We start from the raw sequence: 26,834 nt of genomic DNA on the forward strand, positions 1-26,834 counted from the left end.
CTCCTCTCTACAGCAGGGACAGTCCTACAAAGGTGTCTGATCTCAGTGATCCTCCAAGAAAGCTGAGAAGAAATGCAGGCTAAGATATGAGGTCATATGACCCACAGCAAAACTGACGACCTTTTTGGCAGGTGAGGATTTTCACAAATGATGGAAAATAACTATTCCTAATAATGAAGAAAAAAAAATAAAATCACCTTTCCTGCCTATAGGCTTCAGAGCTCCAGCTCCCACAGGAGTGGAAAACCATCCCTTATGAACAGAGATGACTGCAGCTTCCAAAAAACACCAGCACTCTCAGAGCTGCCCAAAGAAGATGATGTAGATGATAGAGGACTGTCAGATAGTCCTGTCTGAACCAATTATTTGTTCCAGAAATTAATAATTTGCCCCAAAATTCTGTTATAAGAGAAGAAATGCAATCTTACCTGTCTCTCATCTATCAACCCTGGCCCTGAATGCACTGACCCTACCTACCAAGGAAGTTCCCACTGCCATGCAACTATTAGAGAGGACATGCTAATGTAGCAAGGAGGAGGAGGTCTCCCTCATGACCCAGGCATTCATCCATCCCTACGTTCCTCTCCCTCACAACACTTATTCTTCTTTCTCCTATCCTCAGGGTATTGAAGGGGATGCTGCAAATGCTTAATAAACTTCCTCCAACTTGAAAAGAGAAAACAATAGATAAATATCAAGTGCCACCTACATGTTCATCCCTTCAAGTAAAGGGTAGATTTTGTTGGCAGATTAGCAGTTACAGTACTATAAATAAACAAGAACACAAGAAACTTCCTACTTTACACAGAAGGAGAATTTGGATGTGTAATAGTAAAATGGTTGGGAGCTAAGGTTAAAAACTCATTTGCTTTGATCTTAAATTCATGACCATTCGTGGGCAAGGATGTAGAGGGCTCCACAGTGGTATATAATCTTTCTGTCTGACTGTGCATACAGCAAAACATGGTGGTTTAAGGAAGAGAGGAAACCAGAGTTTCACTCTGATTATTGACATTTTTGTTCTTTGCATCCTTTCAAGTTGCTTTACTGTAATGTTGGACTGTTGATTTCTTCCCTAGTTTAACAGTAATCTAAACAGATAAACACAGCCCACGAGGGGACAAAAAACAAAACCCAAAAGAGTAACAAAAATTCTTGATATAAATCAGGACTTCAGGAGGCTCAATGAGTTCTTCAAAGGACTTCTTGATATTCAAATAGTAAAACATGTCTGTACCAATAATGATAATTAAGTGTTATATGCCTTTCATCCAAGGATTTCAAGCTGTAGGTCACCACAACACTGCAAATTAAATACAGTCTCTTCATTTCACAGAGATTTCATTTGCAACCAGAGAGCAGTTCAATAACAGCACAAGCAATATGGCACAAATTCCTTGGGGATGTGTGGAAGGTGATTTTTTTATACTGGTACTGTGCCCATTATAGTATCTGTAACTTTCACAGAATCACAAAATTAGAGTCATCCTGGTTGGAAAGGACCTCTGAGATCATCAAGTCCAACCCTTAATCCACTACCACTGTGGTTACCAGACCATGGCACTGAGTGCCACATCCAGTCCCTTTTTAAAAACATCCAGAGATGGAGAACCTGTTCTGTCTCTGATGCAGACATAAGTCCTTTTGCTTTCTTCTGCTCAGCTGCAAAGAATGGTAGCAGGAAAGGGACCCAACTTTCCTGAACTACAGTCCTGATAAATCTGTACTGTCCATTAGAAAGGGAAGATTTCTGCCTCTCCAGGAAGTTCCACAGAACCTCTGGTGTCCTCCAAGGGCTGACACAGCTCCACAGTGCTGCAGCAGTACCAGCACCGTGATGGAAATGCTGTATCACACCCTTAGTGCTGGGTCCAGGGCTCAGCCTCTGCCCAGCATCTCACCCCATCTGTGACTCTACCAGCAGCCAATATTGTTGACTGGGCCCAGTTTTATCAAACTACCTCTTAAGGGGGAAGAGACAAATAAAAAATAAACAGGACCTATGCTCTACCAGAGCAGCCATCAGTCCTTCTCAGTGCCATGGTCACTCTCTGCAGCAGTGCCCTGCCCTCTGCAAGCCCCACAGCAGGTATGTGACTCAGGGAATCAGCTCTCCCGTCAGGGGAAAAAAAACCAGGCTGCTCTGCAAGGAGAATTCAGCCTTTGTTTTGTACACCAGTAGCTGCTGGTGCCTGCCAACATCAAAGCATGGTCCTGTTTACCAAGCAGGAAACAGGCAGGGTGGAGGCAGGAGCCAGGAGGCCACACTTTCATCAACAAGACATTCAGACTCTTCTCCACTGCCTAATATTTACCTCTCTGCCCCTTGGCCACCCTTGGATTATACCTGCATGAGCATGAAGAGGTGCAGGAGGTAAATGTCTTTAATTTCTTCTATAGCATAGTATAGAACAGAGCAGAACAGAATATTTCCATTGTAAGGGACCTACAATGATCATCTGGTCCAACTGCCTGACCACTTTAGGGCTGATCATGTTGCAGCATATTGTTAAGGGCACTGTCCAAAATGCCCCTTAAACATTGACAGGCTTGAGGCATCAACCACCTAGGAAGCTTATTTCACTGTTTGAACATCCTCTTGGTAAAGAAATGCTTCCCAACGTCCAGTCTGACATAATTTTCTAGAGTTTTACTGAAAAGACATGGAGTTTCTACTAGAACTCCAGCCACAACCTCTGTAAATAAACACAAACATTCAGAAAGTCAATTAGTCAATTTTTTGTACAGTGCTGTACTATAGAGGTGTCACAGATCCCTGACTTTTACTTATTTTACTTTTCTATTTATTTCATCTTCATATTTTTCTCCTAACTTGTTATCAGCATTAATTTTTGACACAAGGACTACTTTTTACCATGTCATATTAAATCTGGTTGAAACTCAGTTTTTACTTTAAGAAGTTTCTTATTTAAGATTTTGAAATGCCATTACAGAACCACACAGGAATATTTCATGCTTACATAAATTACATGCTTGTACACCCATTACAATTAAAAATGTTAAATTGCACTGACCCTGTTACTGTGCCTTACTGACATGTTATTAAATAATGGAAGAATTTTTAAATTTTTTTTTTAAGAATGTGTGCAAAAGGAACCAGTTTTGGGAAAGACAGCTTTGCAAATCTTGCAGTTAATCTTTCAGTTAATTGGTACTTCCCAAAGCAAAAGAAAAAAATTTAATGAAAATAATGAGGCCACCTAAGCCTGTAGCTGCCTTTGGAATAAACAGGTCTCATTCTGTCTTGTACCTTTCTGCCATCCCAGGAAGCTCAAGTAATTCCCAGATGCAGCTCAGTGTACAATGCCCAGATTGAGTGGATCAGAGCCAGTTCCTTTCCCACCTTTAAAACCTATCTGCTCAATTTCACCTTCTGATCGTAATTTTCAGTTCAGCCCCGAAACGAACAAGAGATAAGGAAAGTTCCTTATCTGGTTCTCCGTGTATCCTCAGTGTGATGGATACAAACAGCTCCTTTACTTGCTGCAGTGCTGCCACAGCTTCAAAACCCAAGCAAACCTTTCCCACCAGCAGGCAAATCCTGCCAATGAGTAACTCAATCCTTAAGACCAGATCCCTGCTGCAGTTCCCTGCAAGCACCACACTGCTCTGGTCCCCTGCTACGAGAAAAATGTGATTTGTGCTGAATCAAGCCCACTCCTCCTAGGTTTGGCCAAATTAAGTGCAAGCAGGACTTTAGGGTGATTTCAAAAGCAGATGTGAAAACCTTTTCACTGCATGCAGCACAGCCTTTTTCCTCCAGGGAGTGAGAGGAATCGCTCCTGTGTGTTGGGTGCAGAAGTTGCATTATGTTCCAAGACTGCAAAAGCACCAGAAAAATTTCACCTCAGGCACCTATTTCTTTTTTGTCTTTCTTTCTCCTATTCTTTAATATCATCACAAGAAGCTGTTTAAAAGCTTTTTACACTGCAGTAAGACTTACTCCTTATTGGTATTACTAGCTGTGACCATTCCCACATGCCTCTTTACAGGGAAGGGATGCTCCTCTGTGATGCCTGACATTAACTTTTATTACTGCCACCAAGGACACTTTTCATTAAAAACACAGATTTGAGTAGCAATTATTTTAGCCTAGTTTCTTCCAGCATAAAATATAAAAATGGTCCTGTGTCTTGAGGAGAATGACATAGATGCCACTAAGTTGTTCTGCATCTTTTCTCCTGTTGTAATGTTTGTACTATTAAAAAAATATTCCTGCACACTAAGTTTGGCATTGGTTTGTCTTAAGGATCTTCTCCTTAGTATCTTAGGTATCAGAGAAGAGAATTCCCAACATCCTTCAGAGGGAGCCCACAGAATTAGTTAGGTGAAGAAGACATCTGAGGACAGCTGGCTCTAAGAGCACCAAACTTCACTCCTGCATTGAAATAACAGATTCACCAAACAATCTGAGAGAAGACACAGATTTAGATATCTCTTAACTAAGGCCAGTGTTCAAGGAGAAGCAGAAGTCTTCTGCAGGGCTACAGCATCTGGTGGGAAAACTATACATATAACTTCCTCCATGCTCATTGAACTTACATTTCATCCCAGATTTCTAAGACCTGGAGACACTTCAGTGCCAACAACATCTGTTTCCTTCTGGATCCTTTAACACAGGGATCTTATCATGCTGAACATCAAACAAGTTCAGAGTGGTTGCACAATCCTGATTTGACATGAACTCCACCTGCACCAGAGAAATATCTGCAGTGGAAAGCTCATGCTTCCTATGTCCATGCTTGGTATTAGATGAAAACCAGCTCAGCTATAGTCCAAAGGAGCCTTTTATGGCCAACATATGCTTTGGCAGCCTGACAGCAATGTGTTTCTAAAGCCATCCAGCAAAGTGACACCATCAGTTACAAGATCTATGTATGTCAGGTCACTGGGTTATGAAACAGAAGTATCATAAGCATGTAAGGATATGGTTTGGGCTCTGTTGTAAACAAAGATTTAATTATTTTTGTGAAATCAGATTACTCTCTTGTGTTGCTGCATTGGACTAGCATTTCTACTGGAAAATATCAGTTTCATTATAAAAATTGTTTAAAAACCTTGAAACAGCTAAAGATACTAATCCATGGGATGCTACTATTACATTGCAGCTAGCACAATAGTGAGGCACTGTGTGCTTGGATGGAAAATCTCAGTTCAGGCTGTACACTGCACTGTGTTGGACTGCAGTAAATATCAGAAGTCACTCTTTCCACAGGAAATGACAGCAACACAAAATGAAAACCATGATAACGAGCAACTTGACTCTCCCACGCATTACTTCCAAGTAACACCTAAGAACACACGTTTTTGTAGCATGCTTCAAAAATGTCAGTTTCATGACAGAAGCATCATGGTCAATGAGTGTTTGGCCCCACGAATTGTTCTCTAGACAAAACTGAGGACCAGAAGAGTGACAATAGCTGAAAATTACAACACTGTCAAAAAAACACAACACAAAACAAAATAATAAAAGGGGAAAATGCTGAAAAATTGAAGCCAACACCTGTAAGAGTGGTTACATTGTGCTCATTTAAACAATGCAACATGCCTGGGTATATTTAAAATACACTCCCTGGCAGAGAGAAATGACAAACTCTCAGGCTAGTGATACAGCTATCAAATCTTGACATCATAAACTATACAGATGTATGTCAAAAAAAGAGGCTGATTTCAATAACTATCTTGATTTCAACTTGAGAAAGACTGCTAGGGAAATTACTGTTTTACAATTGCACTTCTTTAGTAGTCACTTATCACTGACAATTGTGGTAACCACTTGGTGAGAGTAAAATCAAAGCAATACCAAACCATGAAGCATAGGTGGTGGTGGTTGGGGAACCCTAAAAAGAAGGCCAGGCAACTATAGAAAAGAAAAAAGGAAAATTACACAAATACCAATAAAGTTTCTGAATTGCAGTGCAACAGATTAGAGGGGAACCCATCCTCCCCAAGCACCCTTCTGCTCTCCCTTCTCCTCCTTATCCCTCTGCACAGATGAAAATATAATTCTATTACTGCCTATATATAAGTGCTGAGAATCAAAGGCATTACACCCAGCTCCTGGGCAAGCCAGAACACTGCAGAAGAAAAACCCCAAACAATTATTTGGATGGAAGAATCAGTCTGTATTACTGACTTGACTGGTTTCTTTTTTAGCAGCAGCTGTTAGAGGAGGGACTGTGCTGGTGTGGTGCAGCTGTTCCACATATGTTATAAATAAGGACTGGTAAAAGCTCATCCTATTTTTAACATTATGAGAAAAAAACCCAAGAAGTCACAGAAATTCCGAATTAAGGCCCTGTAAGTGGAACTTTTTTTCTGTTCTTGACTTTAATGCCCAGAAACGAATGGACAAAACAGGCAATTCTTAAAATAATATTAATTTAAAAAAGAAAATGCTAAAATGCTCTGGCAGGATGGTTGGATGCTATGATCTTCAGAGGTCCCTTCCAACCCCTGACATTCTGTGGTTCTACGTTGTCTTTTCCTTCAAAAGCAGACACTTAATCACGATTAAAACGAACATCTGAAATTCTATTTCTAATAAAAACATTGGATTACCACACTGAAGACTTTCTTTAGCACAACCCAAAACCTGACGAGTCTCTAACCCCCTGTAGCTGTGCACCAAACCCAGCACCACACAGCTCAGACATCACCACCCACCCTTCCCAAACTTGCCCCTCACTGGCGTGCTGCCAGAGCCCATCACCAGCTCGCCACTCACAGTGCTGAAAAGGCCAACAACAATTCAAGGTGAAGGCAAAAATCCCACCCGGGGAGCATCCTTCATTCACCTGTTTTCGGGGTCTGAGAGGGTCAAGTTGCGGGTCACGTAGCACATCCTGAGCGGAATCGTCTTCTTGTCTCTGTGGATGGGCAGCGAAAGCTGCGGCTGCGGCTCGGCGGAGGCAGAGCCCAAGCGGGGAGACTCTGGGGGAGGTGTCTCCCACCCAATTTCTGAAACAGGAGAGCCTTTCTTCACATAGGGTGTTGCTTCTCTCATGTATTTCACTATGAATAAAAAAAAAAAAAAAAAGGGAAAAGGAACATAATAAATAAAAGGATATTCACTGGTTGCATCCCATGTGAGTTCTTTCAAACAGTACCAACCCTGTGCACTGGGGGAATTTGGAACCTGTGCAAAGAGATAAAATGGAAGCCTGATTGCAGCCCACCTTAGTGTAGTGCAGTGAGTACAACAAGGGAAAAGAACAGAATAGGAAAAATAAGAACATGTGGCTGGTGTAAGGCAAGGAGAGCCATCTGACCATTGTTTAACAGGCTGTAAGTCCTCACACAGCAGTTCCTATGTACAGAAGCCATGGGCTGGCTGAGGTAAAAGGGAAGGTTTTTAAGAGAGATGTTCAACCAAGTGACAGTGAAACTATTATTATCTGAAATCTTCCAGCGATACTCCCAGTGCTGCAGACTCACATCTTGCTTCTGATTCACGCTTGTCACTGTCCCACCACTGATCTTAACAGCTATTTCTGCTTGCTGGGAAGCAGTTTTATCTGATCTACTTGTGCAGCTATATATGGAGTAAACAAAAACCAATTCACCTCTTAACCTTCTCATGGAGAAATAAAATTGAGTTTGAGTCTTTCATAAGAGTGCAGGTATCAGATCAGGTGCCTTCTCAGCCTCCCCCAATGCTTTTCCTTCCTGTATGGATAGCACAGGTCAATGTAGGATTTCCAAATTACCTTAATGTGTACAAAAGTCAGTATCTCTTTTGCACACATACCTCGTATTCCCCTCTTTATGAAGGCAAATATTACAACATTTTCCCTGTTCTTTAATTCTTCTGACAGTTCAAAATAACTTTTGCTTTTCATGTGCTTGGCAAATTGCCAGCTACATTCCCCTTCATCTTCACAAACCTGACAGAGCTCAACCAAGAAAAGGCCTCACATTTAAGCACCCTGGTTAAACATATGTATCAATGTATACAGCCAAACTGGCTGCTGCCACTTGATTACAACTATGACTCAAAGAGCAACGAGACAATACCGAGGGGCAGGAGCACCGTGAACTTATTTGGGGAGGTTATTGAAATGTCCTAAGAGGTAATTTCAAAGAAACTGTGCAGATCACCGTGTCAGTTTGGCTGAAGAGACTGCAAATGACTGAATAACAAAAAGCCAGGTAAAGTAAAAAAAGCATTGTGGTGAAGGAGGTTAAATTAGGGAAAGCAGACTGAAGTTTTTAAGGTCAAAGTGAAAGCAAGAGAAGTAATCAGAAGAGTGAAGAAGAACAATAGTGTTTCTATAAAAATCAAAGATAAAGTGAGCAACTTCAGCAGCACTATTTTCAAGGCACTTTATGGCAGCTTTACTAAGAGAAGCAGCTGTGTAAAACTAGAGCCCAGGCTCTGTGAGAATCTATTGCCATCTTTACTCTAAAACAGCCCAATGCACATCTTGCCATTGCTCACTCTCCTTTATTTAAAAAAACAAAGAAACTGTTAGCCTCAATATTAAGGACTTCTGGGTTTAGGCATTTTACAGCATATTCCACTGTGAGAGGGGTCATTTGTGATTTATCAGACATACTGTCCTACCCAACATTGCTGTTTTGATTTCTTTGCCCAATTCTATTCTGAGATGTTTTTGAAATGGGAATGGCTGGCATGAGATTCCAGCAGGCTTCCAGAAACTATTTAAGGCAAAGTATGTTGAGATTGATATTTGTTCTTTTGGTAGACACCTACCTTGAGTCCATTATCTAATAAGCTGTGTCACCTAACTCTCAAAAGCAGTGTTTATCCTTGGGCACTGCATAAATTACCTGATTTTTAAAATTGTTTACTATGAGCAGTTTTAGCCAGTGCCATAGATACTGGTTTTTGCAGTCAGCATCTCAGCTTGCAGGTTCTCATAGCCTTTGGAAAACAGTGACTGAAAACATACAAATGGGGTGAATTTTCCTGTTTTCACTGAACAAATATGCATTTGTCATTAACTGAAATGGAGAGACAGATGAAACTGTTAAAAAAAAACAAAAAATGGCTGCAAAAATTTTTGTCCCCTTCAAAATTAGAGGTTATCAATCAAAAAAAGTAATCCAGTCAGCTTTTGAACTCCATTGCAATGACATGCCAGCAGATGTAATGCTAAATAAAGGTCCAGATCTCAACACTGCAGCTATTTCATCTGTGCTATTTTCATCCTTTTCCATCTGAAGCTATATGCATTCAACCTGAGCATCTTTTAATTAAGGAAAGGAGAGAAGTGCAGGAGGAGGAAGGAAGCAGAAGTGAAAAATCTGGCTCTAAACCTAAGCAGGAACAAAAAATGTGAATTTAATAAACTGGAGACAGAGACAGAAGACCCATCCCTTCCATGTGCCAAGAAGCCAAGTTTCCATGCTGTGCACCAGCATATTCACGGCAGGCAGCTGCACCGGCTCAGAAACTCCTCTGCTACAGGAAGCAGAAGCAGAAGGAGAGAGCAGAAACACAACTTTCTTTCCACAAATGAAGTCTCAAACACAGCAAAAGCCAAGAAAATCACCTTGAGAAAAAAATGTCCTGTGAAAACTCTAGCAAACTCCTGAACTCCCAGACCTCTAGTTTCTACTAACTCTCAACAGGAAAGAAACTTAGCTGAATGAAGACCCATTAATACATTGGTAAACTGCTGAACACCAGTTTCCTACAAAATCCTACAGAATTAAAAAAAAACCAAAAAAGTGAATATAGGTTTTATGCCCATAAAAATAGATTTTACAAGATTTTACTGTTTATTTCCTACTTCACACTAAATACAGCTCTCTAGAATCATTGCTGAATTCTGCTGGGTTTTACAAACAAGAATATGGTTCTTGCATATTCAAACGTGTTTCACATTTTAAAAGCCCACAAATGGATACAAATAAATACCCAAATGAAATATGGGAGTGGAACAGGTGGCAAAACTGGTCCACTTACTTCGTAATTATTTACATTTCAGAATCAACTGTGTTCCATTTGTCCCATCAAAATCCATAATTACACATCCATACCCAAAGTCCAGATTATGATTTTAGCTGAAATAAGACACATGTTATTCAGATGATTCTTAAGTTTTATGAGCAATTATTTCCTATTTTCCTCAACTCTGGATGCAAATCCTGCAGAACACTGTTTTATACCAACACCCCAGTAATCCTACTACACACACAACAATTTATGGTGTTGTGCCCCAAAATACAGACTGTATTTTGCAGACTGTCCATTAACCTGTTCTTAATCCACCTAGAGAAAACCAAGTTGATACCAGTGTGTATTATAAGCATATTCCTATTCCAGACTGCATTATCTGAGAATCTTTAATGCAGCAATGTTAATGGATAACTGAAGCTATACAATTCACTTCCATCAAGTTTTAAAATCAGAAAAAATATGATACAGACTATTAGACATTATAGCAATAATGTGGATCATATTCTGTTCTCTGATCATTACACTCAAGAACTAGATTTCCTTTGGATGAAGTAGCACAAATCCAGGTACTGACTGGGAAAAAGGAAGTGGCTGAAGTGGCTGTAGAGAGCACTGTTATTATATATTGTCAATGAAACTACTCAATGGATTAGAACAGTACAAGATCTAAGAAAATTAAATAAGCATGTCTTTGCATAACAACTCTGAGTTATGTTTAACTATTCTACAGGCATGTATATATATGCCTTCAGAATAGATCCCTATCTATAACATATATACAAATGCTAAATATTTATTCATATAAAAAAGCTACTTTCTTTAGGACCAACAGGATATACTTTGCAAACAGAAATCAATTTCTCAGTAAGTAGTGAGATAAAATTTGAATGGTTTCATTATGATAGCTCAGTTTACTGGCAGACTGTAACTTCAGAAGTGCCTAAACTCATCCATTTGATGCTATAGCTTAACCTCAGAGAACCTTATATTCAATGCTATTTAATGATCCATGCCCTTTTGGTGCACCACTAATTAGAAACTGTGGTCAAGCAATTAAAATTCCAATCTCCGGAGTGCCCCCCTCCTCCCCAAGAGAAGAGGAAGGGAAGTGGCAATCAAATAAATTAAACCACTGATACCCACTGAAATACTTTGCCTTTATTTTTTGATCTGTAAGACAGACGACATAGCTTCCAAAAAAATCACTTCATTTATAGGCATTTCTGCCAAGTCCCAGGTCTCCACAATTAATCCTTTGTTACTGTTCACAGATGACTTTGTGTTTAGGGAGGGAAAGAAGCAGGCTTTTAATGACAGAAATACTACAGACCAACTTGGTCAGGTTCTTGGCCAGACAGAGTTCTGAGGAACTGGAACTCTTCTGACACATTGAAACTGTTTCCTAGGAGGAAAGACAAAGACCACTGAGGAGAGGCCAGCGCTCCTGAGCAAAGCTCTTTGGTTACTATAGGGATGAGGCCAGGATGTGCAGAAAGCAAAATGAACAACATGCCTGAAACTGCTTGAAGATTATCAAGGACTTCTTTGCACAGGAAAAGCCCAGTGTCTCCTCTATACATTCATTCTCTCCTGAGTAAGTACCCAGAGACAACTACCAAATGTTAGTAGAAAAATATCACCCAGGAACCTCTTGAGGCTATTTTCAAATGTCCTAACATTAGATACCTCTACCCCAAAAAAGATAAGTTTTACAAGGTTCCTATAAATCCATCTTCATCTGATGTAGTTACTGCCAGGGTGAAAGATGGTCCAAAAAGGAGGATCTAGGCAAGTCCTCCACCACGCTGAGATGTTTTCAGACTGCATGTAGGGATCAAGCCTAGAAATTCATCATGAGGTCAATTGCTTTTATCAGTTCATTCAGTATGAAGGGGCTGTTTGACTCATTTATACTTCAGCAAGCACAACAGACCATCTGCAACAATATTGCAGCTTGGCATACAAAAAATTCTCTTGCAAAAATGATTCTTGTTTAGTTTCAGAAGAGCTGCTAATGCGGAACTAGAGGAGGCTCAAGCTACAGGTCTGCAGTTACCACCTGGAAAGGGGAAAACAAATGAAAACACTTCTAAGGTGATAGATAGCACCACTATCCACGTCCAAGTTAATGGCTGAGAGCAACCCTAATAGCTGCTGAAGTGATACTGTCCCAAGAAAAGGGTGGACTGTAGCAAAACCTTGAAGTAATCACTGCAGGTACGTGGCCTTCAGAAGGGAGGATCAGCCAAGTAAGTCAATCACTCAGCATGGTTGTGTCATTTTGATTGATGAAACATTAAAACACAGAATTTGCAGGTTTTTTAAGGCCTAAACCAGAATGCCCCTAACGGTTTCTAAGCTAGTTGTAACTGAAAGAAGTATTGAGATAAATTTTATAAACTGTGCCCAAGCAATGCCAAAGTACATGCATTGTATTTTACACTGTTGGAAATGGAATTGACTTTAACAGAGCTGGAAAGAGGTCTCTTGTATTAATATTAGTCCAGCTTCCCAATACCACGATGTGCCTGCTAGGTTTTAAATTAGAAGTCAAATTTCCACTAAACTCAAGGAAACCAAATGCCCTACAGTGACAGGTGCATAAAGATAAGATGAGAATCTGTCCAGGTGCTGGTGCCAGCACTGACACTAATACTTGAAAAAAAACTTTCTGAATCAGATTATCTATGAAGATGTATTGCATGACCATTTCAGCAGCTTTAATGTAGCATAGAATGAAAACCAGTCAATAATCCTGCTGGTGAGAGTTTCCACTCGATTTCCCACAGAAACATCTGTTACTGCATTCAGACAAGTACCATCCATTAACATCATCTGCTTTCCCCTGTGCTGAGAGGGATTTGAGATATTAAACCTCTTGATCTGCCAAGAGTGTCAGAGCTCCACCTCTGGGACATGATACAAATTAGTTAAAATAAACACCTTGTGAGAATACAAATCCCCTTTATGGTTTATCCCTTTGTCATACTGTAGTGAGACTAAGATGAATTTACCATTTTCTGCTGGTTTTAAGTTAATTCAGTTGAATCCAATTTTGTTGCTTCATTTATTCCTTAAGGAGACAGGCTTGGATCTAAATTTTAAGGTTTTAAAAACCTTTTTAAAAATATATTCAGTGTGTGCACTTATTACACCTTTTATGTGGAAGAGATGAATGAGTGTTTTGAAAGGGCAACTTCAGGAGACAAACGGGCGTTTAAGATAAAGTTTACCTGAAGGGAAGACGTTAGCAACTGGTGCCAAAATGCTGGCTGTAATCAGCCAGACTTCAAGTGGCCTACAAACTATGCATTTTAAAAATATAAAGAATGCTTTGCTTTTTCCTTTAAATGATCAGCTGCATGTAAAGAAAAGGTACAGCAATGTTAAGCAGTGCTGAAAGCACCATAACATGCTTGCAGCCTCTAAAAAAAGGCAGTTTCTGTTCAAAGCACCTTGTAATCACCAATCTTTTGTGGTTAATACTTCCTATTATTCATATCTGATTCCTTTAAGCAATTTACTTTAAGTTGCAAAGTTTCTGTTTCAATAAATTGGATGTATTCAGTTCTGCTTCTTAATACGTCACTAATGATAAATGCCTGAATTCCAGTGGCAAGATCCCATAAGATATTCATCTGTCTTCCAAAAACATTATGCACTTCCCCAAAATAAATGCAGAGGTACCTTTCTTGCCATGAACCGAAAAACAAGTTTTAGGCTGTAAATTCTGTGTATATATATATATATATATACATATATATACACATTTTGTATGAATTCTCTATATTCTGTAATCCCCAGAAGTAGAATGTCAGGTTAAAAAAGAGATGTTTTGGTTTGATCTAGGAGACACTAGGTGTATCTTTAAGAGTTTGTACTCAAAATAAACACTGCTCAGAGCAGCTACATTGCATAAGTGTCCTTTATCTAATGAACTAAAAACTGAAAAAGACTACTGTCAAAACCTGCTAGCAGTAGCTTTATAACTTACTACATTTTTATGTAAAATGTGATACAGCTCATTTGCAGCATTGTTATGTGACATTATGAACTCTACAATTAGAACTATGCAAATCTTTCATAATGGAAGTGGAAAACATCTGAAACAGGTAATTTGGGAGCTGAAGATGGAAATTAGCAGCCACATTTTGAGCAAAATCATTGTAGGACCTGTGAGACACTCATTGATAATCAAACTGGAGCTTCTGCTTGTCTCCAGGGCAGATTGCTTCATAATTTAAAGAATTAAAAAAGAGGTTTTAGTCAACTGATGTTAGGTCTAGGTCATCATAGTCCTTGTAATTCTACTCAAAGCCCAACAGAAAGATGTGGCTTCACAGAAAGCAGGGAATGGAACAAAATGCATTCTTCAGTGAGCTTACAGTACTCAGATTCTTACTCAGTAGTGACACAATGTATTTTAATATATTTTATCTAAATATCTGGAATGAGCTAATTCAGAATTTTTCATATGATGCTCATACTTGTTGTTTCTGTCTCTCTGTTAGTATTTATAGATCCCTTTCCAATCACCCACACACTCAGATGGAATTCAAGGTGTCTGGCATCACCAGCATGCTATAATTTTTCTATTTACATGAGTAATCTCAAGTGTCAGAACAAATATTTCAACCACTAGTGATTATGTGAAAAATATGTAAGGGTATTACAGTTTTAGAGCACTCTGTTATTTCAGCAGTCACACAAATCATTAAGTAGCACAGAATAGACTGAAAATGGCACTCACTGAGGGAAATTACCATGCTGTGTATGATTGTACCTGTTTTACAGATGGCTAAACTGACACAAGCAAGTTCAAATGCCATCCTGAAAGTCATGCAGTAAGTCAGTGACAGACTTCTCAGCACTAAACTTAATTTCTACTCTTTTAAGACTTAATTTTAAACAGTCCAAAGGGGTCCCAGTGTCACTGGAAACTGGATTCACAATGCCTACAGTCTTCTTGCTGTGGAAAGACCTTGAAGACTTTCCAAGATCCCCAGGATTTATTTTTAAGTGCAGGGATGTAACCACTTCAAATTTTCAAAGTTCATTTTTTTTCATTCTTCAATGAACAACACCAAAAGCTTTGAAAATGAACAAAGTCAAGACATTCATTCACCTAACAACTTGCCATATTTTTTGTGGCTAGGCTATTCATTGAAAGGCTTCAGATCACCACACAAGTCCTTATTTTTGGAAATGCTTTAATTTGCAACTTTTCCAACAGGAGAGACCAAAGGTTATATCCAGAATATTCAAGTGTCAGTGATTATAAATACTTGTATTTATATTCGTATGTAAATAGAGACAGATACATAGATATATAGATTTAAAAAAGTGAACACTACTAAAGTTCAGACACTTGGACTGCAAAATCCTACGAGTGCCCATGTGCCTGCCTATCTCTCTATACCTTTTTCATTTAAATTGGGAATAACAGAGTGAGGTAAATTTGGAAAAGCATGTAGTCAGTTCTAAAATGCCATCCCACAAGATCACTTTTCTCTAACAATCAACACCATCTCTGTGCAGCCAAACCATCACAGTTCAACAGAAGAAGCATAATGACTTCTCTAACAAGACATATGAAAGTCTGTAAAATACTCTTAAAAATTAACTCAGAAAAAAACCCCACAAATCTAAGGAGGTCTCTAAATCTATAAATGGGAACTGCGATGAATTTACAGTCAGAGGTGGTCATAATGTAGAAACTACACTTCTATTTATTTCAGTGTAGTATAATGATAGCTCAAGACCACCTCTGCCTGGTTCTGAAGTCTTTCAAGAAGAAAAGGCAAGACTGTATGTCCAGTGAAGGCATTAAAAAGAGAAGGACAATGAAATACTAAGCCATACACTGATGCCTCAGTTCTTCGGCTGCCTTTTGAATAGACTCCTTTCCTCCCAGAGACTGTGGGTTTTCTCTAGGAATAAGCCACCAAAATCTTAACAACAAACTACAATCAAAGAATAAGCTGGCTAGTCATTAGCACTGGTTATTCAGAAAGCACTCAGCACTTTGAACACAGGAAATTCTCAGAACTGCAGCTCCCAAAAAGGCCATGACTGAAACTCATCTGTGTTGCCATAGGACCAGGGCATCATGTGCAGTTCTCCGAAGCTCAGAGTCCCTTATCACAGCAATAACTCTTCTCATCTCTGAGAAGCTGTAGTTATTGTATCTTAAGATGCAAATGATACCTGATGAAATAGTGAAATAAGGTCCTCATGGAACTCCAGGGCATAGTGCTATTTGAGGTGAAAAAATTATTTTCTGGCAGGTTTATTGTTTTTAAATAGCATAATTTAAAATTATTTTGTAGACGGGATTCCAGAAATTTACTGAACATAGGCAACAAGGGAAGCAGTGAGAATCCTCACAGAAATCCTAAAGATCACAATACAGAAACCGATTCTTTTTCTATGAAGTGAGTTTGTGCTCTGAAAAATACATTCTCACTCAAAATAATTAATTTCTCTGCAAACAAAATAGTACTTTGAACTGACATTTTGATTTAAAATGCTCTTTTAAGATCAAACTGTTTTTCAAAGAAATATTACATGGAGTGTCCCCTGGCATCCATTTTGTCAGATGGAAAATTCATGTAGTTATGATTCCATTAGATTTCTTGCAGTGGACCAGGCATTTAATCAATGAGAGCAAAGAGCATCTAAATAGGGTTAGGCTTCAAATTCCTTTCAGTGAGAAGTTAAATCCCCATTAGCTTTGAGCCATAAACCCCTGTGGTTTTAGCATGCAGCTTAAAAGATAACTCTGTGAGGGGTCACGGCTCTTTACTGTAGTACTGAAAGCCTATTTCACAGATGGCCCTGCAATAATAATGTAAATATAATCCTGTTTCAGTGGACACTTTATCCTTCCAGAAAACAAGCAATGTTTTCTGTCCCAGAAAAAAAAAAAATCACATTAATCTTCAATTTAAAGGCAAAATAATTCTGTTTTACTTGGGTCCTGTTACAGAGAATTCCTGAGGGTTGCCTGGTACTGTGCTGATGCTTGGGCCAGTGTGGTCCCACCACCTCTCTGTAGGACAAGAGAGACACAAGTTGCACTCAGCAGCTGCTGAACATCAAGTGCAGTTGACTAAGAACATCAAAACACATTTTCTCACTATGCCAAATGGCAGTTTTGACAGTTCCAGTTTGGTCATAACCAGGTTAAAATAGTACAACCTATTGTTTTTCAGAGTCTGCAAACTGCTTGCCAAGTACTTTTTGGTCAGCTATGGGAGGCTGATAACAGAGTTTGGAAAAGAACCTGGCAATTCCCAGCTGAGCTTCAAAGGGCTGTACTGAAATGCAACTCCATGTCAAATCACCACAGAGAAAACGTTTGTTTAATCGGCAAGAGGAACACGAATTTGTTTGTATCTCAGATTTATTTGCCATTTGTACTACTCCAGCACTTACCAAGGTTAGCAAAGAACTGGTGCATGACAGCCTCAGATGCTGTGCAAACACAGAACAAAAAGCTGGTCCCCTCCCAAGGAGCTTAGAAATCAAGTACAAGTTGGGAGACAATAGAGACATGACAAGGAAATAAGCAGGCAGAGGAGCCTCAAGTAAAGATAATGCACGTATCTCCCAGTGTTGTTACAGTTCTATTGTATTCCTCTGTAACAGAGACAGTGGTAGCAGGTGCTGTTTGTAAGAAACACTGGAAAAACATGAGAAAGAAAAGGAAATCTGAGTAGAATGATACAGTTGCTAGGATGCATTTGTAATTAATAGTGGCAAGAATTTTCCCTGGGTTGTTACCAGTGCAACTTCCCATGAAGAGATTCCATCAACTCTCCAGCTTCTAGCACCATCTCAAGAAAAGCAGATGGAGTCATCGCTTGAATTCTGCAGAAAGATAGATAGCTGTATATATATATATATATGGTTTGTCTGAATCAAATGGAAGCACCTAACCAGAGAAGGATGCATGCACCAGAGCCTGTATGGACAGGGGACTGGTCTTGTAACCCATGTAATGCAAAGAGGAGTCCTCTATAGGTGTGCAGAGAACTGCAGCTCTGCGGAACCTCACCCTTTTTAGCTCAGACTCATGTTCAGACCAGTTCACACAAACAGGGATGAAATCCTCTCCATATGTCTGGCCTTTTGAGTCCTAAAAACCATTCAGTTCCAAAAGTAAACGAGCTTGCAAGGCAAAGGCAGACTGAAAGGAAAGGACAGTGTATCTGTATGCTTGCCATTAGCTCAATTGGTTTTCTTGGTGCTCCAGTGTGGGAGGACCTTTGAAAAGATGAGCTGAAAGCTCAACTTTCCCATCCAGACTGTCTATGGTTTTACAGAGTATTGGTGATACACACCCAGGATAACTGTCTGCTTGAGGCTTGTTTGCTTTATTTAGTTCAAGGGCAGGTGTCTCTTGCTACCTGCTGAGAGTACAGTCAGATGATATCAGTTTGTGGGGTTTTTTGTGGTTTGTTTGTTTTTTTAATAGCAGCACAGATGGGCACAGCAAAAAAAAAACCAAAAAACCCAAACAAATAACAAACAAACAAAAAACCAAACCAACAAAAAACCAAACCAACAAAAAACCAAAACCAACCAACCAACCAAAAAAAAAAAAAAAAAACCAACCCAAACAAAAATCAAGAACACCTGCCTCAAAGAACTTCTGATCTCAGGATTGCTTACACCTTGTGCCAAAGTCACTGAGTTCAACTTCACCGGGAATTATCTCAGGCTCAGTGGTCAAAGCTGAAGATGTGAGTAGGCTATGAAGAAGAGAAGAAAGGGAACTGAAAGGAAAATTAATCTCAGCAGACAGTTGCACAAATATCTGTTGATCCCCAGTTCCCCAGGAGGTATCCCAAATGGCACCACTAGAAAAAAGTTCTGAATTGAGCCATACAGGACCATGCCTCAGCACAGATCACAAACACCTGCCTGACTGTGTCCCCATTGTCAGGGTGACACTTCTTTCATTGCGCACACCAAAGGCCATCGGAATATTATTGATGCATCTCTGAAGTGATCACTCACATAACTGAGCTGACCTTTGGACTTTTTACCATAATATGTTTGTGTTTCAGTTTTTAAAGGACAACTTGGAAACTATATTTCAGCAAATGTCAGAAACTAATAATTCAGTATTTATATGGTGTTCATCTCCAACCTTTAAAGACCACTTCTGCAGTTGCTTCCCTTACAGACCCAATAAGAGGCTGAACGGAAGGTGGTGGTAGGTTGAAATTCTAGTGTAAAACTTTTGGGGAACCCTCAAGACCAATCTGTCTGGCTGGTTATTACATTTAAGAAAAGAAGATGGGGAGCTGGGGCAGGATTTTAAGCCAGCTCATGGTGGAGGTATGCTTGTGATATTTAGACCTCTTCTACCATAGGAAGTATCAGAAACTTATCCTGTGGCTGGGTAAATAATGGCCCATTAGGAGCTGAGAATATTGGAGTGCTGTATATACTCTTTGTTTAACCAAGGGTTATTCTGTAACTGTTTTATTAAATGCATGAAAGATTAGAGAGTATACAAGCCTATTAGCTGCAAAGAGAGCAGACCAGCTCAGAAGTATGTGCCAGTAAATTGAGTGTTTTCAGGTCACTTTATTCTCCTCAAGCCTGTTTTTCACACCATTTATATCTCACTGCCTTGTCTTAGCCCACCAAAGGGCCAAATCATCATGTCCTTCAGAGACAGGTCTGGAAGGTTCATGTGGTTCTTCCAGGCTGAGATTGTAATGCCTTCAGCTCTTTTTCATTTACAATCACTAGACACAGCTCAGCTCTGTGGCTTATAAGGGTTTTTGCTTAGCAAGCAGTATTAATGATCAACGACTAGAAAGCCATCTTAATGAAAGTTTTAAGGTGATAATTTAGTAGCAACAGAGCAACTATGTATACAAAAGCCAATGCAGTAATATATAGACCTTTGTGTATATATACGCACACACATGCATCCCCTCAACACAATGCTGTGTCCTAGGATGCTGTTACATAGCCAGAGATATCTGGCTCTCCATTCCTCCAGAAACTGTTACCTGATCCCAGTGGTCCTACCCCTCAACCACGGGGAGAAAATCTGGGTTTGTTTTGCTGCCAGAAACAACTCAGCAGCAGTCTCCTCTTCGCTCCAGCATTTGCCCCTGTCCCATCCCTGCCTTCCTCCCACAGGCACAACCTGCACATCCTCCTCTCACCCACTGCAGTGATTGCCAGTCTCACCCTGCCAACCCCAAACACCTCACCTTTCCTTTTACCCTTTCCCTCCACAACAGCAGCTGCTAAACTCTGCTGTAAAGGAGAAGAAGAGAAAAGAAGAGGCACAGAGATAAATAACCTCTGCTACTGGGCCAGGCTGCCCTCACCCACTCCCCCTTTGCTCCATGCAGCACAAATGTGTGCACAGGGCTGCTGTGGGGTCCCAGCACTTCTCCCATCCCAGCACCACCTTGTACTGGGGCAGGTGTTACAGGAGGCTCCAGGACTCTGCAGCTTGCAGATCTGTTCCTACGGAAAGCACAGCAGGAAAAGAAGAAGCATCCTATGAGCTAAGTTTCAAGATATGGTGAATGATGCCAACACATTCATGCTAGAATTATAACTACCGGTACATAGAAATATTGCCTCCCTGACTACTGCATTCAAAGAACTCACTATACCTCAGTATTTTCAGATCACATCACAGGAGCTCACTACCCACCAGTCAGCCTAAGTTGCAGAGGCAGGTCTGTACCAGTCCATGACCCCTCCACACAAAGGGAAACCTCTGATAAAGAAACAATGAGGTGCCTATGTTGAACTGTGGCATGGCCCACCTCTCTCCTCTGCAGGCATGGATGGGGAGCTAGAATGAAGCAGAAAACCAAACTTGTTTCCAAACAAAATATATCCCAAACACAACAAACAGAACAGTTCTCAGGGCTGTGCTGAGATGTTACCTAACAGGGTGATCACTACAGCCTGGCAGCCTCCTTCATGTTTTCCACTTTTGTGTAGTTTACAGTGTGCTTCCAGTGTTACCTGCAATGGTGAATTCAAGCTATATTCAGAACAGGCAGTAATTAAATAGTTATAAAAGTGTGAGGCCGGGATGCTGACAAGCTCTCCAGCTCTACAAGCATCATCAGCAGTGATGGTGGGGGAGTCAATCTGCTGCACTTTTCCAGTGGTTTAAGGTAATATTTGCCAGGATCCCCCCAGTCAATGCTGTCTCCCCCCATGTCTGCATCAAGGCACAGTAACTGCACAGGTGCCTGCTGTGCTTAGAAGATGGAAAGTTTCAGAGGTTCTTCAGGAGAAGAAAAAAACAACAGCAAACCTCATGCAGTTAAGCCATGTTTCACCTTTCAGCAAGATTAACCCAAAAGTCCACCACTGGCTCCTCTTCCAGACATGCTTCTCCCAACCTTATAGAAGCTCTAATGACCTTGCCATTTACCTCCTGTGATCAGAAATAATATTTTTCTAAATACAATGAGGACTGTGTGGCTGACAACTGCCCATTAGGCTCAAGAACAAGCAGGTATATTTACCCCAAAACTTGTGTCCAGCGTCTTCTTGGTAGATGAGACATGGCTGAGGAGAAAATAGGCTGTGTTACTGCCTCAGCCTTACACCTCTCACTAAAAACATTTCCTAAACCCCCTAAAATGCCTTTGTAGCACCAGGGCCTCTTCTTCCTCCTGAGTGGAGGTGAGGAAGGCTGACCCAATTACATAGGGACTGGGTGTTCTTCTGCCCTCTCCCTTGTGCTGGAGGAAACCTCTGCTGCAATTACAGCTGTCTGAAGTCAAGCATCTGAATCTGCAGTGTGATGAAAAGCAGGCGCCTTTGGCATGGGCTGTCACATTTAGAAGTGCCATTGTTTCTCTTTACACTCAACAGTTGCTCCTCCAGTGAGAGGAAAGAGAGTGTGCACACAAGCAGTCCCTGCTTCCCTGGCCTGCCAGACCTCCTGCCCACTGCTCGGGCACCCTCAGAGAGGAAAGCCCCTACTGCTCACACAAGCACCATGATCACTAACACTTCAGATTCCAGTAATCTACCAGATACAGAAACATCAGATCAGAAATAGAGACACAAAAATTGATTTTTCTTCCTGTTTTTTATCCTACACAATGTACTGTTTACTACAGCAGCCTCAAACAAGCATTTGATTTAAATTACCATTTCCTACTGTCCTCTGCTTACAATGCCCTGACTATATTCCTTTTTGAGGACATATTTTTATGCTTGTGCTCTGCTTTTACCACAAATCCTACAGGTCTTTCCCAGCTGGTAACCTTCTCTGGGGAAGAGTGGAGATTAGCTCTATTTTACTGTTTGATTTGTTCCTTACGATCAAGCAATTAGGTAGGTCAGGGCTGAGTAATTGTACAGAACTAGGTCTGTGCAATTTCTTGCTCATCATCTTCCACTATTATTCTCACTTTTCATCGCTGTTTTATTCCTGTCAACAGCAACACTCACGTGTCACAATTCATCTTTAAATATTGATCTCTTCAATCAAAGCACTGTCTCCTTTGGCTTCCTTCTTCATTACCCAGCATTGCAGAGGTACATCTTGATGCTTCCCGGGACAAAAATGTCTGTTTTGCTTTTGGGTTGCAAACACTACAAACCATCCAAACAGCCCTGCCAAAAGCTGTAGAGGCAGGAGGAAGGAAAACACACCTCAAGCCTTGGACAATATATTGTACCTCCTTAGAAACAGCCTGATTCGACATCAGTGCCCTGCACAGAAAACTCAGCTGAGCCTCTAAACACACTCCCTCAGACCCTGTTTTTCCTCCAGTGTAGTTTTAGTACAGCAGCCTGACACTGCCAATATGGTGTGATCCCATTTCTAATGCAGGTGGTATTAAAACCATCTCTATTATTCCTGGCCAGCTTTCCTCATGTTCTTCCCCTGAGAATTTCCATGGGTTACTATGTGTATTCCAGCATGACATTAAATTTCCACTTCTGCATCATAAAGTCAGCTGTCAGAGGGTTAATCAAAAAAATCAGACTATTAATTTTAGGCTACTCAGTCTTCCTGTGATAAATATCAGAAGATATAGGGTACTCTTGGAAAAGGGTTCCAATTTCCACATCGAATGACACTTTGTAAAACGACAATATGCAATGAAGCAGATTTGGGGAGAGGAGCAGGAAAACTGAAGGATGGAAGGAGAAGAGTTTTGTGAGTTTTTAATGTAGACTTTCGTGAGGTTTGTTTTCAGTTTTGATCCAGTGAGGAAAAAAAATCCTAAATTCAAATTCTTCACAAAATTAATGATAAAACTTGTTTTTCTTAGAAAAACTCCATAAGCAGACAGAGCCTCCAAATATTTTGCAGAAGAAAAAGTCTAGAGCATTTCTTCTCAGTGTATTAGAGAAAAATTACACTACAAAATTCTGCCAGCATATTCCCTCATATGTATTTCTACTCATCATCAGAATAAATAAATCAACATTTCCACAGTATATAAAGATTGTTTATAAATCTGGAATACCAATCACAGAAAACATGTCCTTCATTTTTCACTTTGAGAATAACCAGATCAAAACATTCAAAAGTCTCTATAAAAATAAGATACTTGTGTAAATACACTCCAGTTTAAGAATGAGTTACTTCAAATTGAGAAAGTAGAGAATCATAGCCACTACACTACAGCACAGGCCTCCAACACACATCTGCAAGGTGAAATGAAGACACCTGCAGAACCATGGCATATGATGTGATGGTGTGGACAGAGCTTTGATTCCTGTCTTGAAGGGCAACACCTTTATCTACATCTGAAAAAGGTAATGTGCACTCATGAGGTTAGAAATTAAGCATATTCTATGCAGAGAAGACTGATACAGGAAACATATTATTGCTGTGGAAAGGTAGGAATTTCCAGGTTTAGGAAATGCTTGAAGATGTTCCTTTCCCCTCCAGCTACCCATGCTACCTGTTTTGTTCTCCCTGCTTATCAGGAATCTCTATTATCTATATAAAGTGAAGCAGAAAACTACTGCCATGCAAAGGAAAGAATTTTAATTTGCACTCTCCATGTATGTAAACTAATACATGCAGCTCAAAGAAGTTTATATGTAATACTGAAACTGCTTTGTCAAGGAAATCTAATGATACTCAAAACAATGTTGGCTTTCTTTATGGAATCATAGAATGGTTTGTGTTGGAAGGGACCTTAAAGATGGTCTAGTTCCAGTCCCCTTGCATGGGCAGGGACACCTTCCACTAGACCAGGTTGCTCAAAGGCCCATCCAACCTGGCCTTGAACACTTCCAAGGATGGGGCATCTGCAGCTTCCCTGGGCAACCTGGGCCAGTGTCTCAGCCTCCCACACTAAATAATTTCTTTTTAATGTCTAACCTAAATCTACCCTCTTCCAGTTTAAAACATTACCCCTTGTCCTATTACTATATGTCTTTCTTACAAATGCAGAAAGATGCAGATTTTTATGAATGGTTTGGGATTCATTAATAAATTGCATTTGCACTTTCTGCACAAACACATGGAAAAACCAAAACAGATTTAAAAAATCTTTTAAAATGTTTTAAAATAATTTTAAAATAAAAAACTCCCCAGGTTTACAGCAGAAAACAGACTTGTAACTTATAACTATAATAAAAGAGGCACCAGTCTATATGGTCACTGAAAGCATGATCTGCAATAAAGAAGTCAGTGGCATCAATGCAGAGTCACAGCATAACACAGAGGCTGGTTTTAAATTCAGCTTCAATGTCTTTCATCTTTTGTCCTCTCAGAGCTTCCACTTCACTGAGGGCATGAGCCTAAATCCTGTGAGATGGCAGGAAATACAGCACCCATGTATCCAATCCACTTCGGCCTGTTAGTAAGAACAAACCTGCCTACAGCCCACAAGCAACCTCTAGCTCGTGCTTAGATATAAGGCTGTTACCTAATTTTTAAGATTTGAAAACAAGATAGTTTGATGTGAAAAAAGGGATACTGGTGATGAATCTTAGAAAAACAGATGCTACTAAAACCTTCATTAGCTGAAGCAGCTCAGGCTTGCTTTCAAATTGACTCTGAAATCAAGTCATGTCTCAGGTACTGAGGATGCTGGAAAGCCCTAGGTGTACAACCTAAAAGCCAGAAACTTACTGAAAAAAAAAGACTGTCATTTATGTAAAAGTCAAACTTTTAGAAGTCCCACAGAGAGGCAAGGTGCTGTTATTGAAGATTTTCAAGCCTAGGGAAAGACAGAGGGAAGCTGTAATATTTTTTTATGACATACTCTCTTGGGAGAACACTTGCCAGTGAGAGTTTTGAATAAAAACCTTAAAACTGCCAGCTCTCACTCATCAGTTTTATCTCACAAGCAAAAGTAGGTGAGTTGCTAGAGCAGTGATGACAGAGAAGCTGGAAATCTTCGTTTCCTGGCAGAGCACAAGAGGCTATACTGTGTGACACTCAACTTGCCAAGGTTTTCTCTTCTCTCCCCTTTCACTTCTGGACCATAAAGTCCATAACCACCACATCTGATGATGCTGCAGAGGGCAGTGATGGGGCACCACAGGGCTGCCCACTCCATTGAGGACAGCAAGCTCTGCAGACCCCATGGAAAGCAAAAGCAATCATTCCATGGCCAGGAAGGTACATGCCAAGTAATTTTATTTTTTTTTTTAGCCAATATTACTAGGAAGAAGGGTTTGTGCAGTCACACTGTATAAGCTTCTCCTAATAACAGCATTTGCTGATCAATTTTGATCAAAGATGACAGAGACTGACAGATATATTCTCAAACACAGCAGGGTAGAGAGACCTCACCAGTGGCCTGCTAAAGGAAATATCCAGAGGCAAACCCTTCTTAGACACCAGAAGATCAGAAAATGATCTGAAGGAAAATGGCATTAAATATTTTCTACCCTGTGCAAATTCTTTGGTAGAGGGATATAAAACCTCAGCAAAACTTTTCCTGTACTGTCACTCTTGCCCCTGGTTCTTCATTGTTTGCAAGTCATGAGCTCCCATCACTGTCTTAGAATATTACTGTTTGATTAATTAAATTAAGAAGTCAATCAACCACAAAACAAGATTCACGGGAAACAAGGCTCCATTAATTCTGGGGTCGTCATACCTCATCCTTCTTACAAATAACCAGAAAGTCCAATTAGAAGAATAGCTAAAAAAAACCATGGACACTGGCTTCCTTAAAGACTTAACAGAGAGACCCCAAGTTAAAAAAAAAAATAAAATTGCCTGAGTAGGAACCTTCCCCCTTGCAATCAAAAAAACAGCCTGCCTTGTGTAAGATGTGGCTGCTTTCAGCCTGATTCAAGTACTCATAAAGAAAGCATCATCCCCACTTAGCAATGCTCCAGCCCAGGCCAGATGGAGCTTTTGATGGAAGCTGAGTGGATTACTGGGACTTGAAGAACTATAAACCCCGTTCTGTCTAAAATGCCCTTCAGTTCAGAGCAATAGCAATAGAAATAGCAATAGCCAGGCATCACAAGCACCCAGTGAAACATCAAGACTCAACACACTTTAAGATTCTGTGCAATGTCAACAGTTCCCATGCTTAACCAAGCATGGTGACATTGGCCTTTTAAGATGACAAATACAAGGAAGTCTTCTTGTAGAGCAGAAACCAGGGGCTGGCTGAGCTCCCAAGACTTCAGGAGGTAACTTAATTGTCTCTGCTGTGTTGGCACAGTTAGAGTTTTGTAGACATATGCTACTGCTATTCCCTTGATGATCAAGCTGGCAAAATCAAGTGACTAAAAATGAGAAGTCTGGGGGAAGAAGGGGGCCTTTCATGTGATCTAACAAAACTTAAAATCTAAAATTAAGAGAACAGTCAGGAACGTGGCATAAAGGGAGGCAACCACTGAGTTAAAATTAGTACCTTAGAAACTGGCAGTCTCTATA

The 26,834-nt window shown here is 40.2% G+C and overlaps 1 protein-coding gene across 1 annotated transcript in view; it reads right to left on the minus strand.

Moving 5' to 3' along the window:
• Window positions 1-26,834, minus strand: part of SNTB1 (syntrophin beta 1) — a 107,583-nt gene that overhangs the window by 46,500 nt on the left and 34,249 nt on the right. The window contains exon 2 of the mRNA XM_071738288.1: window positions 6,819-7,035. Within this exon, the coding sequence (XP_071594389.1) occupies window positions 6,819-7,035 (217 nt within the window). The remainder of the gene's footprint in view (window positions 1-6,818; window positions 7,036-26,834) is intronic.

The sequence above is a fragment of the Heliangelus exortis genome, chromosome 2, assembly GCF_036169615.1.
Source record: "Heliangelus exortis chromosome 2, bHelExo1.hap1, whole genome shotgun sequence".
NCBI classification, from domain to species: domain Eukaryota; kingdom Metazoa; phylum Chordata; class Aves; order Apodiformes; family Trochilidae; genus Heliangelus; species Heliangelus exortis.